Source organism: Nycticebus coucang, chromosome 21, assembly GCF_027406575.1.
Source record: "Nycticebus coucang isolate mNycCou1 chromosome 21, mNycCou1.pri, whole genome shotgun sequence".
NCBI classification, from domain to species: domain Eukaryota; kingdom Metazoa; phylum Chordata; class Mammalia; order Primates; family Lorisidae; genus Nycticebus; species Nycticebus coucang.
The window spans coordinates 26,347,262-26,371,172 of NC_069800.1; the positions used below are offsets into that span (position 1 = coordinate 26,347,262).

The 23,911-nt window shown below is 38.8% G+C and overlaps 1 protein-coding gene across 1 annotated transcript in view; it reads right to left on the reverse strand.

Annotated features, from left to right (window-relative positions):
* Positions 1-23,911, reverse strand: part of SLX4IP (SLX4 interacting protein) — a 190,070-nt gene that overhangs the window by 25,587 nt on the left and 140,572 nt on the right. Inside the window, exons 5-6 of the mRNA XM_053574426.1 lie at positions 9,663-9,740; positions 7,037-7,125 (exon numbers count right to left, since the gene is read on the reverse strand). Coding sequence (XP_053430401.1) covers positions 7,037-7,125; positions 9,663-9,740 — 167 coding nt within the window. The remainder of the gene's footprint in view (positions 1-7,036; positions 7,126-9,662; positions 9,741-23,911) is intronic.

Sequence of the window (23,911 nt, forward strand, 5' to 3'; positions counted from 1 at the left end):
TGTACACCAATAACAGTCAAGATGAGAAGCTAATTAAGGACACAACTCCCTTCACCATAGTTTCAAAGAAAATGAAATACCTAGGAATATACCTAACGAAGGAGGTGAAGGACCTCTATAAAGAAAACTACGAAATCCTCAGAAAGGAAATAGCAGAGGATATTAACAAATGGAAGAACATACCATGCTCATGGATGGGAAGAATCAACATTGTTAAAATGTCTATACTTCCCAAAGCAATCTACCTATTCAATGCAATTCCTATCAAAGTACCTACATCGTACTTTCAAGATTTGGAAAAAATGATTCTGCGTTTTGTATGGAACCGGAAAAAAACCCGTATAGCTAAGGCAGTTCTCTGTAACAAAAATAAAGTTGGGGGCATCAGCATACCAGATTTTAGTCTGTACTACAAAGCCATAGTGGTCAAGACAGCATGGTACTGGCACAAAAACAGAGACATAGACACTTGGAATTGAATTGAAAACCAAGAAATGAAACTAACATTTTACAACCACCTAATCTTTGATAAACCAAACAAGAACATACCTTGGGGGAGAGATTCCCTATTCAATAAATGGTGTTGGGAGAACACCATTTGGTTGGGATGTCTACATGTAAAAGACTGAAACTGGACCCACACCTTTCCCCACTCACAAAAATTGATTCAAGATGGATAAAGGACTAAATTTAAGGCATGAAACAATAAAAATCCTCCAAGAAAGCATAGGAAAAACACTGGAAGATATTGGCCTGAGGAAAGACTTCATGAAGAAGACTGCCATGGGAATTGCAACAACAACAAAAATAAACAGATGGGTCTTCATTAAACTGAAAAGCTTCTGTACAGCTAAGGAGACAATAACCAAAGCAAAGAGACAACCTACACAATGGGAAAGGATATTTGCATATTTTCAATCAGACAAAAGCTTGATAACTAGGATCTATAGAGAACTCAAATTAATCCACATGAAAAAAGCCAACAATCCCATATATCGATGGGCAAGAGACATGAATAGAACTTTCTCTAAAGATGACAGACGAATGGCTAACCAACACATGAAAAAATGTTCATCATCTCTATATATTAGAGAAACGCAAATCAAAACAACCCTGAGATATCATCTAACCCCAGCGAGAATGGCCCACATCACAAAATCTCAAAACTGCAGATGCTGGCGTGGATGTGGAGAGAAGGGAACACTTTTACACTGCTGGTGGGACTGCAAACTAGTACAACCTTTCTGGAAGGAAGTATGGAGAAACCTCAAAGCACTCAAGCTAGACCTCCCATTTGATCCTGCAATCCCATTACTGGGCATCTACCCAGAAGGAAAAAAATCCTTTTATCATAAGGACACTTGTACTAGACTGTTTACTGCAGCTCAATTTACAATCGCCAAAATGTGGAAACAGCCTAAATGCCCACCAACCCAGGAAAGGATTAACAAGCTGTGGTACATGTATACCATGGAATACTATTCAGCCATTAAAAAAAATGGAGACTTTACATCCTTCGTATTAACCTGGATGGACGTGGAAGACATTATTCTTAGTAAAGCATCACAAGAATGGAGAAGCATGAATCCTATGTACTCAATTTTCATATGAGGACAATTAATGACAATTATGGTTATGGGGGGGAAACAGAAAGAGGGATGGAGGGAGGGGGTGGGGACTTGGTGTGTGTCACACTTTATGGGGGCAAGACATGATTGCAAGAGGGACTTTACCTAACAATTGCAATCAGTGTAACCTGGCTTATTGTACCCTTAATGAATCCCCAACAACAACAAAAAAAAGTGCTTTGGGATAGAGTTATATATTTTTTTCTTTTATTAAATCATAGTTGTGTACATCAATATGATCATGGAGCACCATACACTTGTTTCATAGAATATATGACACATTTTCATCTCATTAGTTGACACAGCCCTTCTGGCATTTTCTTAGTTACTTTGCTAAGACATTTACATTCCACATTTGCCAAGGCTCACATGTACCCTTGTAAGATGCACCACAGGTGGGATCCTTTCAATCTCCCTCCCTGTACCCACCTCCCCCCTCCCTCCCTACCCTTTCCCCCTTCCCCCTGTTCTTAGGTTGTAACTGGGTTATAGCTTTCATGTGAAGGTCCTAAATTAGTTTCATAGTAGGGGTGAGTACATTGGATACTTTATCTTCCATTCTTGAGACACTTTACTGAGAAGAATATGTTCCAGCTCCATCCATGTAAACATGAAAGAGGTAAAGTCTCCATCTTTCTTCAAGGCTGCATAGTATTCCATGGTGTACATATACCACAATTTGTTAATCCATTCGTGGATCGATGGGCACTTGGGTTTTTTCCATGCCTTAGCAATTATGAATAGGGCTGCAATAAAGATTCTGGTATAAATATCTTTGTTATGATGTGGTTTTTTGTCTTCTGGGTATATGCCCAGCAGAGGAATTACAGGATTGAAATGGCAGATCCATTTTTAGATCGGGATAGAGTTATATTTTAATCACAAGTTTTAAATCTACAAGTAAAGTTCTCTTTTGTGCCAAACTGTTTTGTAGTTTTTATTTAGCTACATTTTCATCTGCTTCCTCTGACAGAAATCCCATGTGAGAAAAGATTTTTGAGATCATCTGATACTCTCCCCTTGAATGACAGAAGGGCGAAAGCCCTCCGTAGAGTGCCATAGCATCACAGCTCACAGCAACCTCAAACTCTTGGACTTAAGGGATTCTCTTGCTTCAGCCTCCCAAGTAGCTGGGACTACAGGTCCCCGCCACAATGCCGGCTGTTTTTTTGTTGCAGTTGTCATTGTTTAGCAGGTCCAGGTGGGTCCAAACCCACCAGCCTGGGTGTATGTGGCTGGCACCCTACCCACTAAGCTATGGGTGCTGCTTGAAAGAGAATTCTTTAACACTAAACAATAGCGCTGGCAGAGGGAAGTGGCTCACACCTGTTATCCCAGCACTTGGGAGGCTAAGGCGGGTAAAATGCCCGAGCTCATGAGTTGGTTTCAAAACCAGCCTGAGCAAGAGCAAGACCCTACCTCTAAAAAAAAAAAAAAAAAAAGCCAAGCATTGTGGAGAGTGCCTGTAATCCCAGTTACTTGGGAGCCTGAGGCAAGTGAAATGCTTGAGCCCAAGAGTTTGAGGTTGCTGTGAGCTGTGACTCCACAGCACTCTACCAAGGGTGACAAAGTGAGATTCTGTCTCAAACAAAACAAAACAATAGCGTTCAATTTAGTGCTTAAAAAATGCATTTTGGCAGGATGTCCCATGAGGACCTGGCCTTGGGTGGCTGGGGTATGACTATAGAACTTGACAGCCATTTTCACAGCTTGACCACAACTCACATGAGGTCTAACATGGAGAACCCAAATACCTTCATGTGTATGTCCATTTTTAGGCAGCACTACCACTATAGGTCATTTTTTAATTTCTGAAAGGATCAGACTTTGACAGATTAGTTTCAAAAACAAGAAAGACAGTCTAGAATTTTGGACTTTCCTTCTGAATGGCAGAAAGGATCCGATGGAACATTAAGGACACAGGTGCAGAATGGTAACATCTTTAGGAAAAATGGAGGCCCTATCTGAAATGTATTTTTAAGTCACCAGGTACCCTTCAATAGCCAAGGGTCTGTCAAACTTTAAGCTCCTTGAAGGCAAAAGTACTTCCTTTTTTTTTCTTGCTTTGTTTTCCCCAGTGCCTACTTCCCAGCACAAGGCCAGCATTCACCCAATTCTGTTTAAACATGACAGTGAGAACAGATGGGAAGAGTGGTCTCCAGAGAGAGGAAGGAGGGGCTGTAACCAGCACACGATGAAACAGTAGCTTTGTGCTGACCCTGACATGTCCCAGATATGTGTATGTACAGAATTCTACGGTTATTTACACAACTTTAATAAAGAAATAACAGAAAAATAAATAATTTTAAACTTCCCAAAGCCTCCAGGGCTTTATATCTGAGAAAGAAAATAGTTTCTACACCAGGACTTGTGTTTGTAAATAAGAAAATATTGCTGGAATGGAATATAACTAAGTGAGGTAAAAATTTATGTTCTCCATATATTTCTAAGGAAAAAAGGAATAAGGGGAAAAAAACAACTTAAGGTAAACACTCTCAAAAAGACTCCTCAGATCTATATCTAGTGATAGGCCAAAAACTGAGGCTACACGGGTTTTGAGATTTCTTATGAGAAACTCTAGTAAGAAAAATACAGTGACTCATTTCATAATAATGCCCTTTCTTCCCAAAGTACACATCACAATTCCCACATCCCTAGCACATGGGTGCTCTGAGCAGAGCAACTGTAACAGAGAGGATCTCTTGCACCCAAGTCTCCAAGTGGACAAGAGAAGTGACAGCAGAGACCTCTAGGGCCCTGCGGTGGGGAAGGGCTGCGTGCTGCGCTCACTCTGCCCTGCGAAGGAAGGGGACACTCCTGTGCAGCCACCTTTAGGAACTGGGGAGCTAAGAGCAGCTGCCTTCCTTGTCCTCAGGCTGCAAGAATCCCTTGGCAGAGCAGTTTTGAATAGACGCTCCCAGATTCCTAACAAATTGTCACTTAAGCTCTGAGGATCCGAAAGGGGGGCAGCGGGGGAATAAAGGGAAAGGCATCTCAGCTCTTCAAGGCTACATAGCAAGAGGAAGGCACCTAAGGCTGTCTCTCAGGTAGTAGCTCACTGCCCTGTCGCTTCTGTGGTCACAGAATGAGTTAAGTAAACAGTTATAGGAAAATAACCAAAGTTTACTGCCAAAGAATTATCTCCAATATAGCTGCTCAGGAAGCCAATTTCCCAGGCCTTGCCCAGTCAGACGTTCCTTGAGAATCACCATCAAGAGAAAATAAGACGGATTTTGCCCTTTGGCGAGTATCAGTGTAACTGATAAAAGAATTCAAAGCTAGCAGGAAGTTCAGGGACTACTAAGGGAGCCCGACATCACTGGCTTTTGGACATTTGAAGTATACCAGAGAAGAGTATGAAAGCCTTCTCTCGGGCAGAAGGCAGTTCTGGAAGGGAAGGGTTGTTTATTGATCCTTAAATAGCTGAGACAGGCGGACTCTGCAGAGGTCACATATCAATGAGGATTAAGCTCCAAGACACTTCTGGTGGAAGGACAGTGTAGTTGACTTGATGGGCAATTTGCGGGAAAGGGACCTTTACTTGACCTGTATCTTTCACTGCTTTTGACAACAGCAAGCCCGAGGAAGCGGTGGGCTAGAGGCTGGGGAGGAGAGGGCAGCGCAGCAGTAAGCAGGTTCGGCAGGAGAAACAGGGCTGTATCTAGCACCGGGCTTCGGCTGGCCTGTGTGTGCATCTGAGAAAGTGTATACGTGAAGAGATTGTCAGAGGTGGAGAAAAAGTCCAACCGAGAAGATGCAGACTGCCCACAACTAACGGGAATCGCTTGCAACAGTGAAAGAGCCTCATGATGTCAACGGCATCCTTCCTATAAGCTAACGTGGCGAACTCTGAGAGCATTACTGCTAGGTCTAAGAAAAGAAAAGGAAAGAAAGATAAGGAAACTAAACTCATGTAAAAGCCTCAGACTGGTCAATTTTTCAGAATGAAAATCCTCCAGATTACAGGATTTATATGACACCAGCTATAGAAATCTTACATCTGTACAAATACCAGGGCCTCTGAGGGGGGTTAACATTTCACTTGTATTGAGATGTTTTAATTCCTTCTTAATAATTTAAGATAGTAAGTATTAATATTACAATATCAGATATGAGATCTAATTTCTTCTATATTCCATCTGAAAGCAATAATACTTTCTGATACCATTAATTGTTGTTTTCTTAAACCATAGATCAATTTCTTCGTTGCTCTGAGAATAAGTTAAGCCATGTTATGTTTTAGTTATACGACAATGGCATTACTACCTTAGTATTTATTAATTTACTAAGATAACTCAACATCCCAGAAATATGTCAAAGGATAAACTTCTAATACTTTTCTCCAAGTCTGCTTCATTTATTTCATCTAATGTATATACTACAGGTTTTACTAATGGAAGAAGAGAAAATAGAGGAGACACGTGGCTTTCCTGATCCAAACAAAGGCATTTAAATTTAAATGTAAGTTCTCTGCTCTTCACTTTTCTGGGGTCTCCATTTGTTCTCACTGCCTGTGAAACACTCTTCTTATGTATTTATGTAAGATGAGATAAGAAGCTGGTTTTAGACTATGTGGGCCAAATTTCAGATTTCATGTTGGGTTAAAAAAAATAAATATCAGGGGTAATCCAATATTCCCATAAATTACTTTAGAAGCATAATAATCATGTCATACTTCATGGCTGGGCTAATGTCTGTTAAGTTTTTTTTTCTGTTTGCAGAAGATTCAAGTCATATATCCAAAGATTATTTTTTAACGTTCACGTAGAATTAAGTTCAGGTAGATTGACGGTGATACACATACGTGCGGGTACTCTCTCAAGTGCACATGCTGTCCTCTACGACATGCTGAGCTTTATTTACCTATTTGTCTGAATAAAGAATGCCAATAAAACACAAATTGGCTCAAGACTTAGCATGAGAAAAGAAAGAGAGAGAAAGGGATAGAAAAAGGGAAGGAGAGAGAGAAAGAACCCTATCAGCTATGAAATAATACACTGGGGAAAAGTACTGGATCTCGTGAAAATGTCAGTGATTCACCACGGAATAAAATTCAAAAGCCACTGACCCCAATGAAAGCTTCCAGTGGAAACATGTGGATTTTGCTTCATTTCATTTAAACATTAACATAAGCACCATCCATTTTTGTTATGTTGCTTTCTCATTTAAAATTGATATAAAAAAGATACTGCTGATTAAACTAAACATTTAAGCGGTCTCCAGGAAAAAGAAAAAAGCCAGAATTAATCAGTATTACCATGCAGAACACATAGGACATTTTTGTTCCTTTAAAACACACGCTGAGTGCTCATCTACTGAATGACAATAGCAGGCAATTCTTCTATTTTTTTATAGTAACTAAGCATTTCGACAGGTTTATTTGTTTATAAGAACTTTTTTATACGCACCAGTTCTTCACTCTGACTTGCCAAATGATTATGACTGAATGCAAGCTGACTTACACAGACCACAAATCTGTCAGGGAATACCTGGAGTTCTGTATAAATGAGGAAAAGCAAGTTAGTAAAGGCATTAGAAAACCATGAACACAGAAATGCTTGGTCCCAGATTTTTTTTGTTCATTTAAGTTATGGTAATATGCACGTACATGTAAGATAAACGCGCTCCTCCCCCCTCCTTTCAGAGTTGTCATCAGTAGGGCAGACTGAGCACAAAGCTCCAGGGAGAACTGAAAAGGCTGCAGATTGGTGCACCTGAGCCCTGGACCATTATCCCACATGAACCCCCCTGGCAGGGCCTGTGCAGCCTTCCTGCTGTGTCAGTTTGCTATTTTCTGTTCCAACTCTTACTTGAGAAATAGGATTAATGTCTTCCAATGAGTGTGCAGACTTCTAGGGCAAGAGGAAGAAAATTAAGTAAAATCTAAAAATGTGACCCATCAGTGTTTTTACTGGTTAGTTGACTTAGCATCCCCGTTGAGCTGGTCTGAGAGGTCCCCTGCGTTGGAGGGCAAACTCCCACACTGAATCAGGCTATGTAAAGAGCAGCTTCTCTTAGGAGTGAATGATCAAACTATTAAGGAAATGGTTAGACAGGCAATCAGAAATATGACACAACCACACCAGAGCCATAGTAATGAATTACTGCAGCTTCTTGAAATAAACTACTAACTTCCCGGTGGGGAGGGCTGAATGGATCACTGAACTGGACTGCTCAGCATTGAAAGAAAGAAACACAAAACGGTAATGCCATCTGGATCTTTCCTCCTCTCACCTGTCTATCCATCCATCCTTCCCTTCACCAGCCTCCACCTACCCCGACTGACGTCTGGAGTGATGCTTAGCTGAGGCTGGCTGTGTACATTCCGGGTGGATGGGAGGCAGCTCTTCTCCCTTCTTCATACTTTTTTATTTTTTAATTCTTAAAATGAACAAGTCATTTTTATAAAAAAAGAAACCTTTCTTAGATGAGACCAATTTTTGAAAAGATGGATATTATTAGTCAGGTAAATGAAGCCTTTTCACACGTGGCACACGATGGCAATGATCTCAATCTGATGTACCCCTTGGAAGCCACGCGTGAAGGTGTCAGTTACGCAGATATACAGTTTAAATACAGTCAGCACCTTATACTACTTGGCTTGGTTAAATTATACCAAAAAGCCTAGCGGGCTGCTCTAGTAGCACCTTTCTGGTTACTCACTGGACCACTGCTGTCTGCTTGGCAATTACTCTCCCTCTTCTACTTCATTCTACGCAGCACAGCAAGTTAACATTCTGAAAAAAGAGCTCCACTCAGAAGCCCATCATGGCTCCCCAGTATCCAACATTCCAAGCCCTCCCTGAGTGGGGCCTAACCTGTTGGGTGACCTGGCGTCTTACCCCACAACTAGTCCTCATGTAGAAAGCCCTCAATGCAAGAGCGGGCGTGGCTGTGTTTAAACACAAGCTGCGTGGATATTGTATCTGGCTACGTGACTAGGGATGGGCTTTGAAAAGCTAGAAGAACAAAATGAGCAAAGCAGTTAATATTTATTCGCTAGTTCTTAAAGTATCATATTGAGATAAGGGATAAGTCATCCACTTCCCACTGTACAGAAGGGGGAACCGAGCCACAGAATTCATTATTTGTCTACCCCCCAGCCCACACCAAAACATAAAACTGAAATACAGAACAGTTCATTAGCAGATCAGAATTAGAATTTAAACTTATTAGTTCTAACAAATAATTCCTCTGCTTTGTATTTTCATTTCTTCCACTGAAAAAAATAAGTATGCTAGGAAGGCATATTTTCAATGTTTTGGCTCTAGGTATTAACAGAAAGTTACTTCTATACCTCCTTATTCTATTTAGGTCATAATTGAGAACTGTATTATTTTTATATTTAAATGAAGATACAGATAAAGACAGTTCATACTATGATGGGTACAGAGATAAGAACAGCAAACTGATTTTACCAAGAGAGCTGAACAAAGTGGAAGGCCTATTAAGAGAATAATATATTTGAGAAACATATAAAGTTAAATGCAGAAAATCATGAAGATTCTAGGAGCACACCACCATATAATTAACTTTTAAATCTTATCTGTTTCATATCTTATATATGTACTGAAATTGTCCAAGAAAGTTGAGCTAAATTTTGTCTCCAACGCTCAGATCAATTTGGAGAACAGTCATTAGCTTCTGACCGCACTGTGTTGGTGGACAAGTCTGACATCACTTCCCAGCGGACAGGTTGATGTGGGGAAGTGAGGGCGGAACTGGCCTTGTCACACACGAGGCTGACAGCTCGGGGCTGCTCCGGATCCCACTACCTTGGTGTGTACAGACAATGATGAAGTGATTCACAGTTCAACTGTGTGTCGAGTCACTCTGGAAACTCACTGAAAGCACTGAGATGCATAAGCAGAGTAAAGTGTACTGGGGCCCAGCTCACTGTTCTCAGGCAGGCAGTAAACACAGCATGAACTGGGGGAAAAAGCAGTGGGACTTTCCATTCCTTAACATTTATCCCTTTTCTAGGGCAAGCTGATGATGTGAAATGCCTGACAATCCCAGAAATCAGCTTCTTACCAGCATTCTGTGTGCCCCAGAGGCAGCGAAGGCGTATCCCTCTCTTGAGGAAGTAGGCTGTGATTTGAAGGCCATAACCTGTAAGGTGAAAGAGGACTTCATGAGATTATAAGCTTGTTTGCCACTGAGTCCTGAGTCTAGCCTAATGCCTGCCATGTGACATGCATTCAAAAATTGTTTAGCAAATGACATAATTAACAGAATCAACAGAGGATCTTGCTTCAGAGGAAAGGGTGAACATTACTATGTTGGCTCTTCCAGGAGGCCTGGCCAGTACAGCTGGCATAGTCCCTATTCCATGAAGTGTCATCTGTAGAATTAAATCAAGTGATAAGAGGTCTAACATCTGAAAATTAGGGCTTTCAAATGGGATAATTAATTCAGTCTGAGCTTGGGAGTAAATATGGCTACTTTCTGATAGTTATTTACTAGCACACAAAAATAATCTTTTTTTTTTTTTTGTAGAGACAGAGTCTCACTGTACCGCCCTTGGGTAGAGTGCCGTGGTGTCACACGGCTCACAGCAACCTCTAACTCTTGGGCTTACGTGATTCTCCTGCCTCAGCCTCCCAAGCAGCTGGGACTACAGGTGCCCGCCACAACGCCCGGCTATTTTTTTGTTGCAGTTTGGCCGGGGCTGGGTTTGAACCCCCTACCCTTGGCATATGGGGCCGGCACCCTACTCACTGAGCCACAGGTGCCGCCCAAATATAATCTTTAACACCTACTTAAAGATGGGGGCATTCTGCTTATAACTAAGTTATTCTAATTCAAGTCTAATTCAAGTACAGCAAAATCTTTATATAGAATGAGATGAAAAGAAATATAACATGAATCAAAAATATTTTTTCTCCAACCCACCAGAATGGCCTAAATGAAAAAAGACACAACAGTAAATGTTGGCAAGAATGCAGGACAACTGGAATTCTCATACACTGCTGGCAGGAAGGAGTACAAATTTGTATAGCCATTTTGAAAAAAAAAAACAAACTTTAGAATCTAAAGCTGAATTGAAGCATGAACATACGGTGCTGGTAATAGCACTCTTCACAACATTCTCAAACTGGAACCAATGCAAACATCCATCAACAGTAGAATTTTTTAAAAATGAAGATATAGTCACACAGTGAAATACTACATTGCCTCTAAAAATAAATGAGCTATAACTACAGGCAACAACAGAAATAAATGTTGCAAACATAATATTAAGTGAAAGAGGCCTCATCCAAAAGAGTAAATGCCATCGTGAAAATGGAGACATTATTGTTCTTCTCATAGGGTGGCAACAGAATCTCACCAAAAGTATCAGGATAATTCCTTCCTCTTTTTCTCTCTTCTAGCTTTCTTCCAGGTATACACTACTCTGTTGATGATTTTCCTGAAAATACCAAATAAACTCTTCCTGGTTAATGCGATCAAGTATTCAGTGGAGGAATCAGAACGGAAAGGCCCATTACAATGTAGAGAGGGTCTCCACGCTGATTTTCTCTAGGAAACTGAAGGGTTCAAGAGTTGCAAGAAAGGATTTCCAGGACTATCAGACCCTTCGAAGTCCATGACCATGACTCTTCTGAAATAACTTACACAAAAAACACCATTAAAGAAGCCTTCACTTTTATCTTCAGTACCCTTCCAACACTCCCGTACAAAGACCCAGGACATTGGTGAGCACAGCCTTAATGCTGTCTAAACAAGCCATGGCTCTGATAGCACAACTGCTTTAGGCACGTATAGTGCAAAGTAACAGACACATCTATGAAAAGATAATCTAAGATTTACTGAGATGAAATATATTTTTTCCTAATAGATTTCAAAATAGATTGCATTTCAGTCATGTGGCTTCCTTCTGCTTATAATTTCAAACAAAATATACACACTGTTGCATTACTCTGAGTACTTTAAAGCAAGTATATCTTTAGGTCACAGAGGATGGAAGTCCCTTCTACAACTATTTATTTATCCTACTACTGATGGAAGGCAGTGGAAAGAGTGAAGTCCTTTAACAATTTAGGACTCACAAAACATTTAGCAAAATTTAAAAGTGATTTTTCAAATAATATTTATATTAACGAATCTTCCAAAGAACTGAACATAAAACTCTATGCAGTTATCTAAAAGCAGTCATTCTGCTTTTTCTGGTCTATAGCTCTAGGTGATTAAGATATAAACGGCATGTTTAAAATTTCAAAAATCTTCCTGTACAAAATCTCCAACAATAAAATGTTATTATCAGGAAGGCACTAAAACTGAATTTGACCACGAGAGCTACAGTTCTGAATTCAGGAAGCCTGGTATCTGGAGATACCACTTGAGTGATAACTAAATCCTATTCAGACTGCTGAACAGTAAAGTCTTAATATGACACCTTCTCCTAGGGAAAATGAAAGCAGTACAAGGCAGAGTCCAAGTGATTTATTACTGAAATTAGCAGAACTAAGTTAACTGAAACGCTACCATTCCTAAACTGGCATCTTGTTTTGAGCACTTCAGTGGAAAACCTGGCTTGATGATACCTACAGCAGAAATAGCAAGTTTAACATGTAGACACGCTTTGCACCTGCTTAGAAATAATTCCACTGGTCACATGAAATTTTATTGTTTAAAGAGAAACTTAAAGAGAGATTAAACACAAATCAGCTCTTATGGCAAACAAAATTTGACATCTAAACAGAGAAAATTACTGCTGCTAAAACACCATGAACTAAAATACTGAGATGTATTTCATTTGTTCATAGAAAACAGGCAGTGAGAATGAACTACATTCTTATTATTGCTCTTCACAGAGTCCACCAGGCCACTGAGATTTTGTACTCACATAGGGCTAAGGCAAAGCTTCACCACTTTCTGAAGCTAAACAGCACTTTGGCAAAAAATTGAGAAGCCCTTGGCTTTCCCTACTGAGGGTTCCAGCTACACTGGGGTTCTAAATGCAGAAAACCCGAGTCAGTAGGTGACTAGGGAAACAAGCAAACAAAAACCATAAAGTGATAATCTTTTCGTTTGAAAATAACCTGACAATGGTATTCCAAGATTATGAAGCATTTGCAAGTAACATTTAAGTATGCCTGTTGTAGAAAAATTAGCTGGATGTTTTGGCAGGTGCCTATAATCCCAACTACTTGGAAGGCTGTTGTGGTCTTCCTAAATGAGAAGATAGTCTTAGAGACAGGAAGACACCTGGGCTAAAGGAAAGATGGTTTTGTAATGAAAGCATCGTCCCACCAGAAGACTTCAGGTGTGTGCCATTTCTAGAAATAATGTACATTTCTGAATTGCTTAATATGACCAGCAAGATCCCCCCCACCCCCGACTAGCCTCTGAAAGTTTCCAGCCCTAAAAGTTTCCAGTCTCTGTGCCACCTTTTGCATTCCATACTTTATAAAACAGAGTGACTGAGGGGGTTTGAGACCAGCCTGAGCAAGAGCGAGACCCCATCTCTACTAAAAATAGAAAAATTAGCTGGATGTTTTGGTGGGTGCCTATAATCTCAACAACTTGGAAGGCTGAAGTAGGAAGATCCCTTGAGCCCTTTGTGTTTGCTATGAGCCCGGCTGATGTCACTGCACTCTAGCTTGAATAATAGAGTTAGATTCTGCATCAAAAAAAAAAGAGCGACTGCACTTCTTCCCACTCTCTGCAATCAACCTCCACAGCCACAATAAACCAGAATGATGACTCGTTACCACATTAACTTTCCTCTGGCCTACCTGGTTGTTCACCAAAGAATATTAAGTCTCTAAGAAAAAGAAAATGAGGTGGAAGTCAGTAATGTTTATCAGAAAAAGAAAGGACAAAGCAGAGTTCTGCTACTATTTATTTCACAGTCTAAAATAAATTGCTACAAAATGCCTTTGTTGGAAATTTGAAGGCATCATAAATATAAAGGCAAAAAATTACAAGAAAAAAGCTTAAATATGAGCTGAACAAATTCAATCCTGGCTTAGCAAGACATAGATTAGTTTTAAGTTGTACTGTGTGCTCAATGAGTAATGTGTTTTAAGGGAGTGGTCATTTACTTGGGTTGTTATAGTTCATAGTCCCAAGACACTAAGAACAAATATCCAATACAGAGTTTTTACTGTAAAACTATCCAGCTTCTCATTTGTTTTCCAGGGGACTCATAGCCAAGGCGACTTGAGCTTCCCCACGGCTGCCAAGGGGTGTCTGTGGCATGGAGCCTAACAGTGGAAAGCCCTCTCCCACGGCTATTATGGGACTATTCACGCGGGAGCCTGGGAAGAGGCCTCTGTGTGGTCTGCTGAGCCATCAGGACAGCTTGGAAGGTGAGAGGGTTCACGGTGGGCTCCACCCACCACTGGCGTGGCTCTCCTCCAGCAAAGCCCCCTCCCAAACTGCAAGGCAGGGTTGAGAAGACCCGTTGTGCCCCTCACTACTTTTCTCCCTCAGACGCCTTCGTTAGTGTCATGGCTCCCAAATCAGTCCTCAGGGTTCTGCTTCAGAAAAGCAGAAAAATAGCATCATAAACACCCCCCCAAACCCACCATCTAGAGTTAGTAAGTTAATATTTGGCTATATTTCATATACATATTGCTAAACCATTTCATAGTAAATAGACATCATGAAACTTTACTCCTTAATAGTTGACCACAGACTCCCAAGGAATAAGGAGAAGCTCTTACGTTACCAAAACACTCTTATCACAACTGATGCTGACATAATTACTCAAATAACTGTCCACATTCAATTTCCTCAACTTCCCAAAAATGTATGGCACTGATTTTTTCACTTGAATTAGAATTCAACCAAATCTTATAGGTTTTTTGTTTTTTGCCTCTACTCTTAGTTTTTTTTAGGAAACATATCCATTAATGTTAAATGCTATATTTTTACTGGTCAGTTCGTGGAGACAAGTGTAGTTACCTCTGACTTAATGGTTTAGTTTAGAAATATGATTTATTCCTTACTTAATCTGGCTAATATAACTTTTCTTTCTTTAATGACAAAGAAAAAACAGTTAATATTTGTAGAAAAGAAAAACAAGGGTTGAAATTATTTTTGTTTTAAGAGATGTATTCTCCTCTATCTCCTTTAATCCGAAATAATTTCTTCCCTTTTTAAAAAGAGATCATTTCTTAGAGAATTATCCTCATTCTGTATTTGAACCACTTTATTATTTTAAAAAAAAAAATCTCAGTTATCTAAATACAAATTTTCAACCTGGATGCTCTTCTAGAACACCAGTCATTTATTAATTCTGACTTCCCTTTAACTGCTGTAGGAAACGTCAGGTGCAAACCAAATCTATAATTACAATTCAAAGTCTGGAATACAGATGACTTCAGGATTTAGTCTCAAAGATAATTTCAAAGATATCAAATCTTAAATTTGTAGATGCTTAAAATTTTGGCAAAGATAAGCTTCCTTACGTAGGTTGGACAGTGCTCTCATATTGCTCTTAAGAAAGAGGACTTGGTTGCAGTGGGTTGTTACCACCTGCTAACCTCGCAGTAGGTATGTGCCACACACCAGCGCAGTTGCTATTTCTGTCTGAAGTCATGAGTCAGTTCTCAGTCTTCATCTGAAGACCTGGCTGAGGTTTAATATGAGGACAGGAAGAAAGGGGCTGATTTCTACCAAGTATTCAATGTCTTGGGTGGTAGACTAGACCGGGAACGTATAACATATTTAAAAGATGGAGAATATATGTGCTTTAAAGCTATTTCATTCAGGAAAAAATGAAGTTATAACCCATAACTGCCATAATAGCATCCATTCAGAAAGTTACAACTCTCCTTAGCAGAAGGCCTAAAATCATGAGTTTGACACTATTACTTAAAACATAAAGAGAGACTAAGTATAAGATAGGGTCTTTGGACCCTATCTGGATGAGGCCTCTGGATGAGGCCTTTTGAAACATGCTGGAGGCCTAAGCATGACCTGTGCTATTGCTGGTGATGGGTGGGGTTGAAGAGAGGAGTTGTTCTGTGGGAACCAAAAACCAAGTCCTGTAACAAGTTTAAGAAAACACACACACACACACACACACACACACACACACACACACACACGATCCTACTCTAAGACCACAACTGGGAAACAATTTGGGTGGGTAAGTGGAATATTTGGTCCTGGGTTAAAAATTTCATTTATTACCCAAGAAATGTTCCCTTGAGATAACATTTCATGTCCCTAAATAAAGATGGTACTAGACTCTGAGTCACGAAAAAGCTATGTCTATCTGATGCCAAAACAAATGGCAAACTGGTTCGTTCCATGAAAAAAATAAAAAACACAATGGTAAAAAAATAATTACTTGAGGCCAAATTTATTTAGAAAGAACAAATTTTCTACCTGTTACCCTATTGACTTTGTAGGCAAAAACAAAGGACACAGGCGCTATTAATTTCATTATCTACGGGATCCATAGGAGATTGGTAACACTGAATGAGAATTCTCAGGCAGACAAAAATTATAATAAAACAAAGCGAGAAATTATCGCTTCAGATTTCTTCCTCATACTGCTTTCCCACTTTTTGTTTTAAAAAATATGCCCTTAACATTAAATATGAAAACTATGTTTAGATACTATGCAAGCACAGATGAAATGATATCCAAAACTATGGTTCCCACAATCGTAACTCTGCCAGACCATGCATAATGACAAGAATGATATAATACCGTATACTTATAAAACTCAAAGTTCTCTGGAAAACCCTTTACTCATCTTTAAATAACTCTACATAAAGGCAACGTAGATTTTTAATACCTTCTAAATGAGGTAGCTGGTTGTGCAGCTAACTGTTCAGGCAGGCCCCTCTGCTGTAGATTACAAACTTCCCGAGTCCACAGAGGAATGCCAGATGAAGCCCAAGGGTTTCTGGCCTTCCTGTCTTGCAGGGGGTCCACTCCAACTCTGAGATTCTATGACCATGTGCAATGAGAAAAAGAGTTCATGAACCACTGGGTTATTCTAAAGGATCATGGAATCACAGGGACAAGAAACAGTCTTGGGAAGTCAACTAGTTCACTTGCCACTTGTCAGCCCAGACCATATTTAAAACTATCTTTTAAAAACAATTATCAAAATGCCGAGTTAGAAGAACCACGCCTACCTATGGGCAACTCAATTTGTCCAATCCAGGATGCAAACTTAGTGCCTAGGGGAAAAGACAGGTAATGGGAAAAGGGCTGGGTTCTAACTGGAAAACCGGAACGAGCTCATAGCTTGTGTAAATGGGACAACACAACTCCAGCCATCAGCTGCAGTCAGAAACTGGGGCACAGGGGCTCCAGAAAAGCTGGAAATACAAATTTTGCTGCCAGTTTGCAATCTCTAATAAATTCCTCACACTTCAGTTGAAGTTCTTTTTCTTTGTATCTTCCGCAGAACTGGAGGGAAGCTGGCCACTACCAAATGCTTGAAGACAGGTATTCAGTTTCAATTGAGTTATTTCTTCTAAGCTAAATAAACCCAGGTCCTTTTCCTCCTCAAAAAGATAGGCCATATTTTTCCATGTTTAAGTCGTCTTTCTGACTCTTTTAAGTCCTTTTGATGTTAAAGGGTTTGACTCAATATGGGGGAAAACACAAAAAAATATACAATTTTAGAAGCTGTTAACTGTATGAATGTATGGGACTTGTTTTAAAAAATCACAAAGCTTCCATTAACCAAAAAGATTTACAAAGACTGAGTAATATGCCATGTTCTTGATTTGGAAGGGCTAACCATCATAAAGATGTGTATTGTTCCCATATTTATTTATTAAAAAAATATGTTCTAAGTGCCTATTACATACCAGATGATTTCCGTCAAAATCACAATGAAATTGTCATTGTTTGTGTATGGTGAGGGCAAGAGGCAATCTGGAAGTTGCCAAAAATAAATCTATAGCTAAAAGTATAAGAATAAAAAAGTAAGGATAGTTAAAAAAAATTCAAAATGAAAAATGTTTTTTTCTAACTAAAAATGATGTAGACTAAATATATTTTTAAAAAAATCTAGACAAAAACAAAAATGTGTAAAGAGATAATGAATCATCAATAATTTGACCACCCAGAATCACTTTGCCACTCTGGCTTTTGATATCTTCCAGATCTTTTCTTGAGATACATAATCACATATATTTTTATTTCTTTCTATAGAGGACATATGAAAGTCATATGATAAATGCTGTTTTATAATCTAATTAAAAAAACCTATTATAGACTTTGACTTTATATGTGGTATCAGTTAGAAATCTACTTTTATTCTTTCTCAAATGAATAAAGAATTGAATATTCAAGAAGATCCCCACTGATCTACAAAGCCAGTTTCGAGAAACCTATAGGTTTCTCTTCCTGAGTTATTTCATTGGCTTATTAGTCAATACATGCTGCGTTAATTACCTGAGCTCTATTTTATAATAAATTTGAATCTAGCAGGGAATTTTCTCTCCTGATGCCCAACACTGTTCTTCTTCATGAGGGTGACTTGGAGTTATTCCTGGTTCTTTACCTTTTTATTTAGCTCATCAAATTGCATGAAAAACCCTGTTGGGAATTAGATTTGAAAAACCTTGATTGTACAGATCAATTTGAAGAAAACATCTTTACAGTAATGACACTTCTCATACTGATAAATCTTCTAATTACTTTTAAGGATTTCTTTAATGTCTTTCCATAAAGTTTTTTTTTTTTAATTGGTGCCATTGTAAATATTATCTCCTAAAAGTTACATTTTCAAACTGAGTGCTGCAACTGATTTCTGTATGCTGCCAGCTGAAAAGCCTATTAAACCCTCTGAATAATTTTTCCCCCCCTTTATTGGTGGTATAAGTAAAAAATACTGTCTATAATTAAGGTGTATAATGTGATGATTCGATATAGGTATACACTGTGAAATGATCACAACGATCAAGCTAATTAACACATCTGTTGCTTCATATAGTTACCTTTTTTTTCCTTTTTGTAGTAAGAACAGTTAAAGATCTACTCTCCCAGTAAATCTCAATTATACAATAGGTATTATTAACTACAGTCACCACAGTGTACATTAGATTCCCCAGAAATTATTTATGTTGTAGCTGAAAGTTTTAACCCTATGACCAACATCTCCTGCTTTCCCCTTCTTCTAGACAGCTTCCATGGCCACCCCAACCCCTGGCAACCACATTCTATTCTCTGCTTTTGTGAATTAAAGCTTTTTTTTTGAAATCACACAGTATGTGTTTTTCTTTGTCTGGCTTATTTCCCTTAGCATAACAGTCATCAAGTTCATCCACGTTGTTGTAAATGGCAGGACTTTTTATGGCTGAATAATGTTCCATTATATATGTACAGCACATTTCCTTTATCTCTTTATCCATCCATAGACCCTTTAGAAAATCTTGGCTATCGTAAGTCATGCTATAATGAACACAGTAGTACAGGTGTCTCTTGAACACGTTGATTTCATTTCCTTTGGATATATACCCAGAAGTGGGATTGCTGGATCATAAGGCCTATTTTTAACTTTCTGAAGAATCTCCATTCTGTTTTCCCATAAGGTCTGTACAAATTTACATTCCCATAACAGTATACAAGTGTTCCCTTTCTCCACATTACCTGTGTCTTTTTCATAACAGCCATCTTAACTAAGGTGTTGAGGTGCTATTTATCTTACTGCGGTCTTGATTTGCATTTCCCTGATGATTAAGGATGCTAAGCATGATTTCATATGCCTGTTGACCAATTTATATATCTTCTTTGAAAAAAAATGTCTGTTCAGGTCATTTGCCCTTTTTTTTTTTTTTCATTTGCCCATTTTTTAACTGAGTTATTTGGGGTTTTTGTTTGTTGCTACTGAGTTATGTGAGTTTCTTATATATTTTGGATATTAACCCCTTATCAGATATGTGGGTTTGCAAATAGTTCTCCCATTCTGTAGGTTACCTTTTCACTTTGTCGAATGTTTTCTTTGGTCTGCAGACATATTTTAGTTTGATGTAGTCCTACTTGTTTTTTGTTTGTTTGTTTGCTTGCTGTCTGTCCTTTTGGGGTCATATCAAAAAACTTAACTGCCAAGACCAATGTCGAGGAGCTTTCCCCGGTGGTTTCCACTAGGACTTTTATGGTTTTAGGTCTTACATTTAAGTCTTAAAAATAATTCTAGTTAATTTTTGATGTATAGTCCAATCTCATTCTTTTGCGTATGAATATCTAGTTTTCTCAACACCACATATTGAAAGGATTATAAGATACTTTCCCCATTGTGTACTCCTGGTGTCTTTGTCAAAAATTATATGTCTGTTTTTTTTTTTTTTGAGAGTTTTTCTTTTTGTTGTTGTTGTTGCAGTTTTTGGCCAGGGCTGGGCTTGAACCCACCACCCCTGGTATATGGGGCTGATGTCCTACTCCTTGTGCCAGAGACACCACCCTAGCTATATGTCTGTTTTTATGCCAGTGCTATACTGTTTTGATTACCTATAGCTTTGTTATTAGTTCTAATAATTAGTATGTATTTTTCTTTTAGGCTCTTCTGTATATATACAATCATATCATTTAGATGCTTCACTCATTTTCAGCCTTTATTCTTTTCCAATAGAAGTTTTTAAGGCTAAAAACTGTCCCATGTAGGTGTGTCCTACAAGTTCTGAAAAGTAGTCTTCTTCTAATTATCATTCAGTATTAAATATTTTCTAATCTTAATTCAAGTTTCCTTTTTGACCCACATGTCAAATAGAAACATGCTTTTTAATTCCCAAAAGCATCTCTTAGTTATTAATTTATGAGTTAATTTTATTGTGATCAGGGAAGGTGATATATACATGTATACATAAATATATATATATACACACACACATATATATTTATGAGGCATTCCACTAAGTAGGGATTTTACTCTTTCTGACCTTGAAAACAATCTCAGTAGAGGAGGTCTAGGAATCAGTAGAAACATGGAAATTGGTTACATTATTTTCGTTCTGGCAAAGATCAGATACCCTTCTAATAGTAGTAATCAAACCAGAGTCATCCAATTCACGCTACTTGCACACCTACTATGTACAAGTACTGCACCATGAACCCTGGAAACCCCAGAACGATGCTCTGCTCCAGAGGGACTCAATTGAGGGCAGATAGAGAGAGGAGTTCAAGGCTGGATAGTTACTTTCCAAGTGCCATAATAGGGAACTGTGGTTGTCAAGAAAGGCCACATCCAATTAAACAATGGAGAGTAGCAAACTAAACAGGAGGAGGGAGATCCCTGAGAAAGGAAAACATTGGAAGAGTCTTGGAGCACAGGAGGAGGCCTCTGGGACTGGGAAAGGGAGGGCTGCATTCATGTCTGTTCAAATCCAGACAAGTCCTGTTTGTTCCTGGAAACCATGGTAAGGTAGATTGAGGCCTAGAGTTCAGAGTGCATATTATAATAAGAAACAATGCAGAATGAGCCTGGAGGGTGAGCAAAGGAGACTAGTCTCTCACCGGAGTCAACTTTAGAACCTAAGGGCTAAGGGTTTTTAAATGAAAGTTAGTGACCTATGGGTGCCCCTGGGCATACCTTGCAAATAACGATAATTCACTGTGACTTTTCTATATATGAAGATCTTGATTATAATGGGTGACTCACTGTGACTTTTCTATATATGAAGACCTTGATTATGATGATTATAATTTTTCTCTTCATTGATTTGGTTAAAATGGAATAATCAGTGTTATCAAATTTGTGAAAGGGATTAATTTAAAACCTTGGGGAAAAAACTTTGGCAAAATCAATAGCACTGTATTAATTCATTAAAACTCAGGTGTTTATTTAAAGTTAGGCTTACCCTGACTAGCTTAAAACTGGCTCTTGATACTAACCAGTAAATGGCAGCTTTGATTCTTCCGGGAAGAAAAAATAAATACATCTATTAAAAGAATGGGAAGACAATCTCAAATTCACTGCAAAGCCACAATGATCAAGGCAGTGTGTAGTGGCATAAGAGTATAAATGCAAAAATAGAAGTGAGGGTCCAGAAATAAACACATTTACTGTCAACTGATTTTCAACAAAAGTACCATGAAAGTTAAATGAGTATAGAATAGCCTTTTCAATAAATAGCCTTGGGACAATTAGATTAGATATGTACATGCTAAAGAATGAAGGTAGACCTTTATCTCACACCATATTCAACATTAACTCGAAATGGTCTAAAAACCTAACTGTAAGGAGCTAAAATCTCAAAACTCTTAGAAAAAAAATAGATGTATATCTTCATAACCTTGGATTAGGCAATGATTTCTTTCTTTTTTTTTTTTTTGAGACAGAGCCTCAAGGTGTTGCCCTGGGTAGAGTACCCTGGCATCACAGCTCACAGCAACCTCCAACTCCTAGGATCAAGTGATTCTCCTGCCTCTGCCTCCCAAGTACATGGGACTACAGGCACCAGCCACAATGCCCAGCTATTTTTTGGTTGCAGGCGTCATTGTTGTTTGGCAGGCCTGGGCTGGATTTGAACCCGCCAGCTCAGGTGTATGTGGCTGGCGCCTTAGCAGCTTGAGCCACAGGTGCCGAGCCAGGCAATAATTTCTTAAATATAAAAACAAAAACATAGCAACAAAAATAAATTGGACATCATCAAAGTTAAAAACATCTGTGTTTCAAAGGACAGCATCAATAAAGTGAAAAGAATCCACAGAAGAGGGGCGGCGCCTGTGGCTCAGTTGGTAATGCACCGGCCCCATGTACCAAGGGTGGCGGGTTCAAACCCGGCTCTGGCCAAACTGCAACCAAAAACTAGCCGGGCGTTGTGGCGGGCGCCTATAGTCCCAGCTACTCAGGAGGCTGAGGCAAGAGAATCGCTTAAGCCCAGGAGTTGGAGGTTGGTGTGAGCTGTGTGAGGCCACGGCACTCTACCGAGGGCCATAAAGTGAGACTCTGTCTCTACAAAAAAAAAAAAAAAAGAATCCACAGAAGAGGAGAAAAAAATTGCAAATGATGTATCTGGTAAATGACCTGTATCTAGAATATGCAAAAAGCTCTCACAACTCAATAATAAAAAGAAAAATAATTCCACTAAAAAATGATTAAAGGATTCAAACAGATATTCATCTAAAGAAAATATACAAATGGCTAGGCAGCGCCTGTGGCTCAAACCTGGCCACGGCCAAAAACTGCAAACAAAATGAAAAATAAAGATAAATAAAATAAAATAAAGGAAATATACAAATGGCCAATAATAACATCATTAGTCCCAGAGAAATGGAAATCAAAATCACAATGAGATGCCATCTCATACCCACCAGGAAGGCTTTCAAAAAGGCAAACAAGTGCTTGTGAGAATATAGAGAAAACTGAACTCTCCAACAATTCTGGCAGGAATATAAAATAATGAAGGCCCCTAGAAAATAGCCTGGAAGTTCCTCAATATGTTAAACATAGAGGTACAAAATGACCCAGAAATTCCATCCCTAGATATATACCCATGAAAAATGAAAACATTTGTCTACTCAAAAACCTGTACACTAAAAAAAACCCCAAAAAACTGTACACAAATATCCATAGTAGCATTATTCATAATAGCCAAAATGTGTTGACAATTTCTACGTCCAACAACTGATAAATGGACAAAATCTGTTCTATCTATTCAGTGGAACATTGTCTGGCAATAAAAAGAAATGAAATACTACTGATACTTGATATAACATGGACGGGCTTTGAAAACATTGTACTAAGTGAAAGAGACCGGTTATAGGGAACCACGTAGTATATGATTCCAGTTTTATAAAATGTCAAACACAGGTAAATCCATAGAGACAGACAGTAAACTGAGGTACCTCGGGCTGGGAGTTAAAGCGCTATTAGGGGGACAAGGAGAGAACTGCTAAGGAGCCCAAGGTTTCTTTCTAGAGTGATGGAAATGTAAAACTGATTCTGGTGATGGTTGCACAACTCTGTGAAAATATAAAAACCACCAAATTGTGTATTTTCAATGGATAAATCATATGTGAATTACATTCCCATAAAGCTGCTATTTAGAAATAAAAAAAGGAGGGTGAGAAAATGTTCTTCAGCTAAACAGGACTGATGGGAACTGTCAGTGTGTCTTACTCTGAAATTTCTGAAGTGAATAGTTAGGAAGAATGATGCTTTTCTCTAGATGAAAATGCCTGACATTTTAAAAACGGGGTATAAAATCAGCCGATCACACTGATAAACTATAAGAGGCTACGGGGAAAAAGTGTTCCCCATCACTTTACTGCATTTAGAAAAGGAGTCTGCGGGTACTTGAAGTGTGTACTCCACCATCTTCCAACAGCCAGCGTCCTGGCCCTTGAGTTCTAATTAA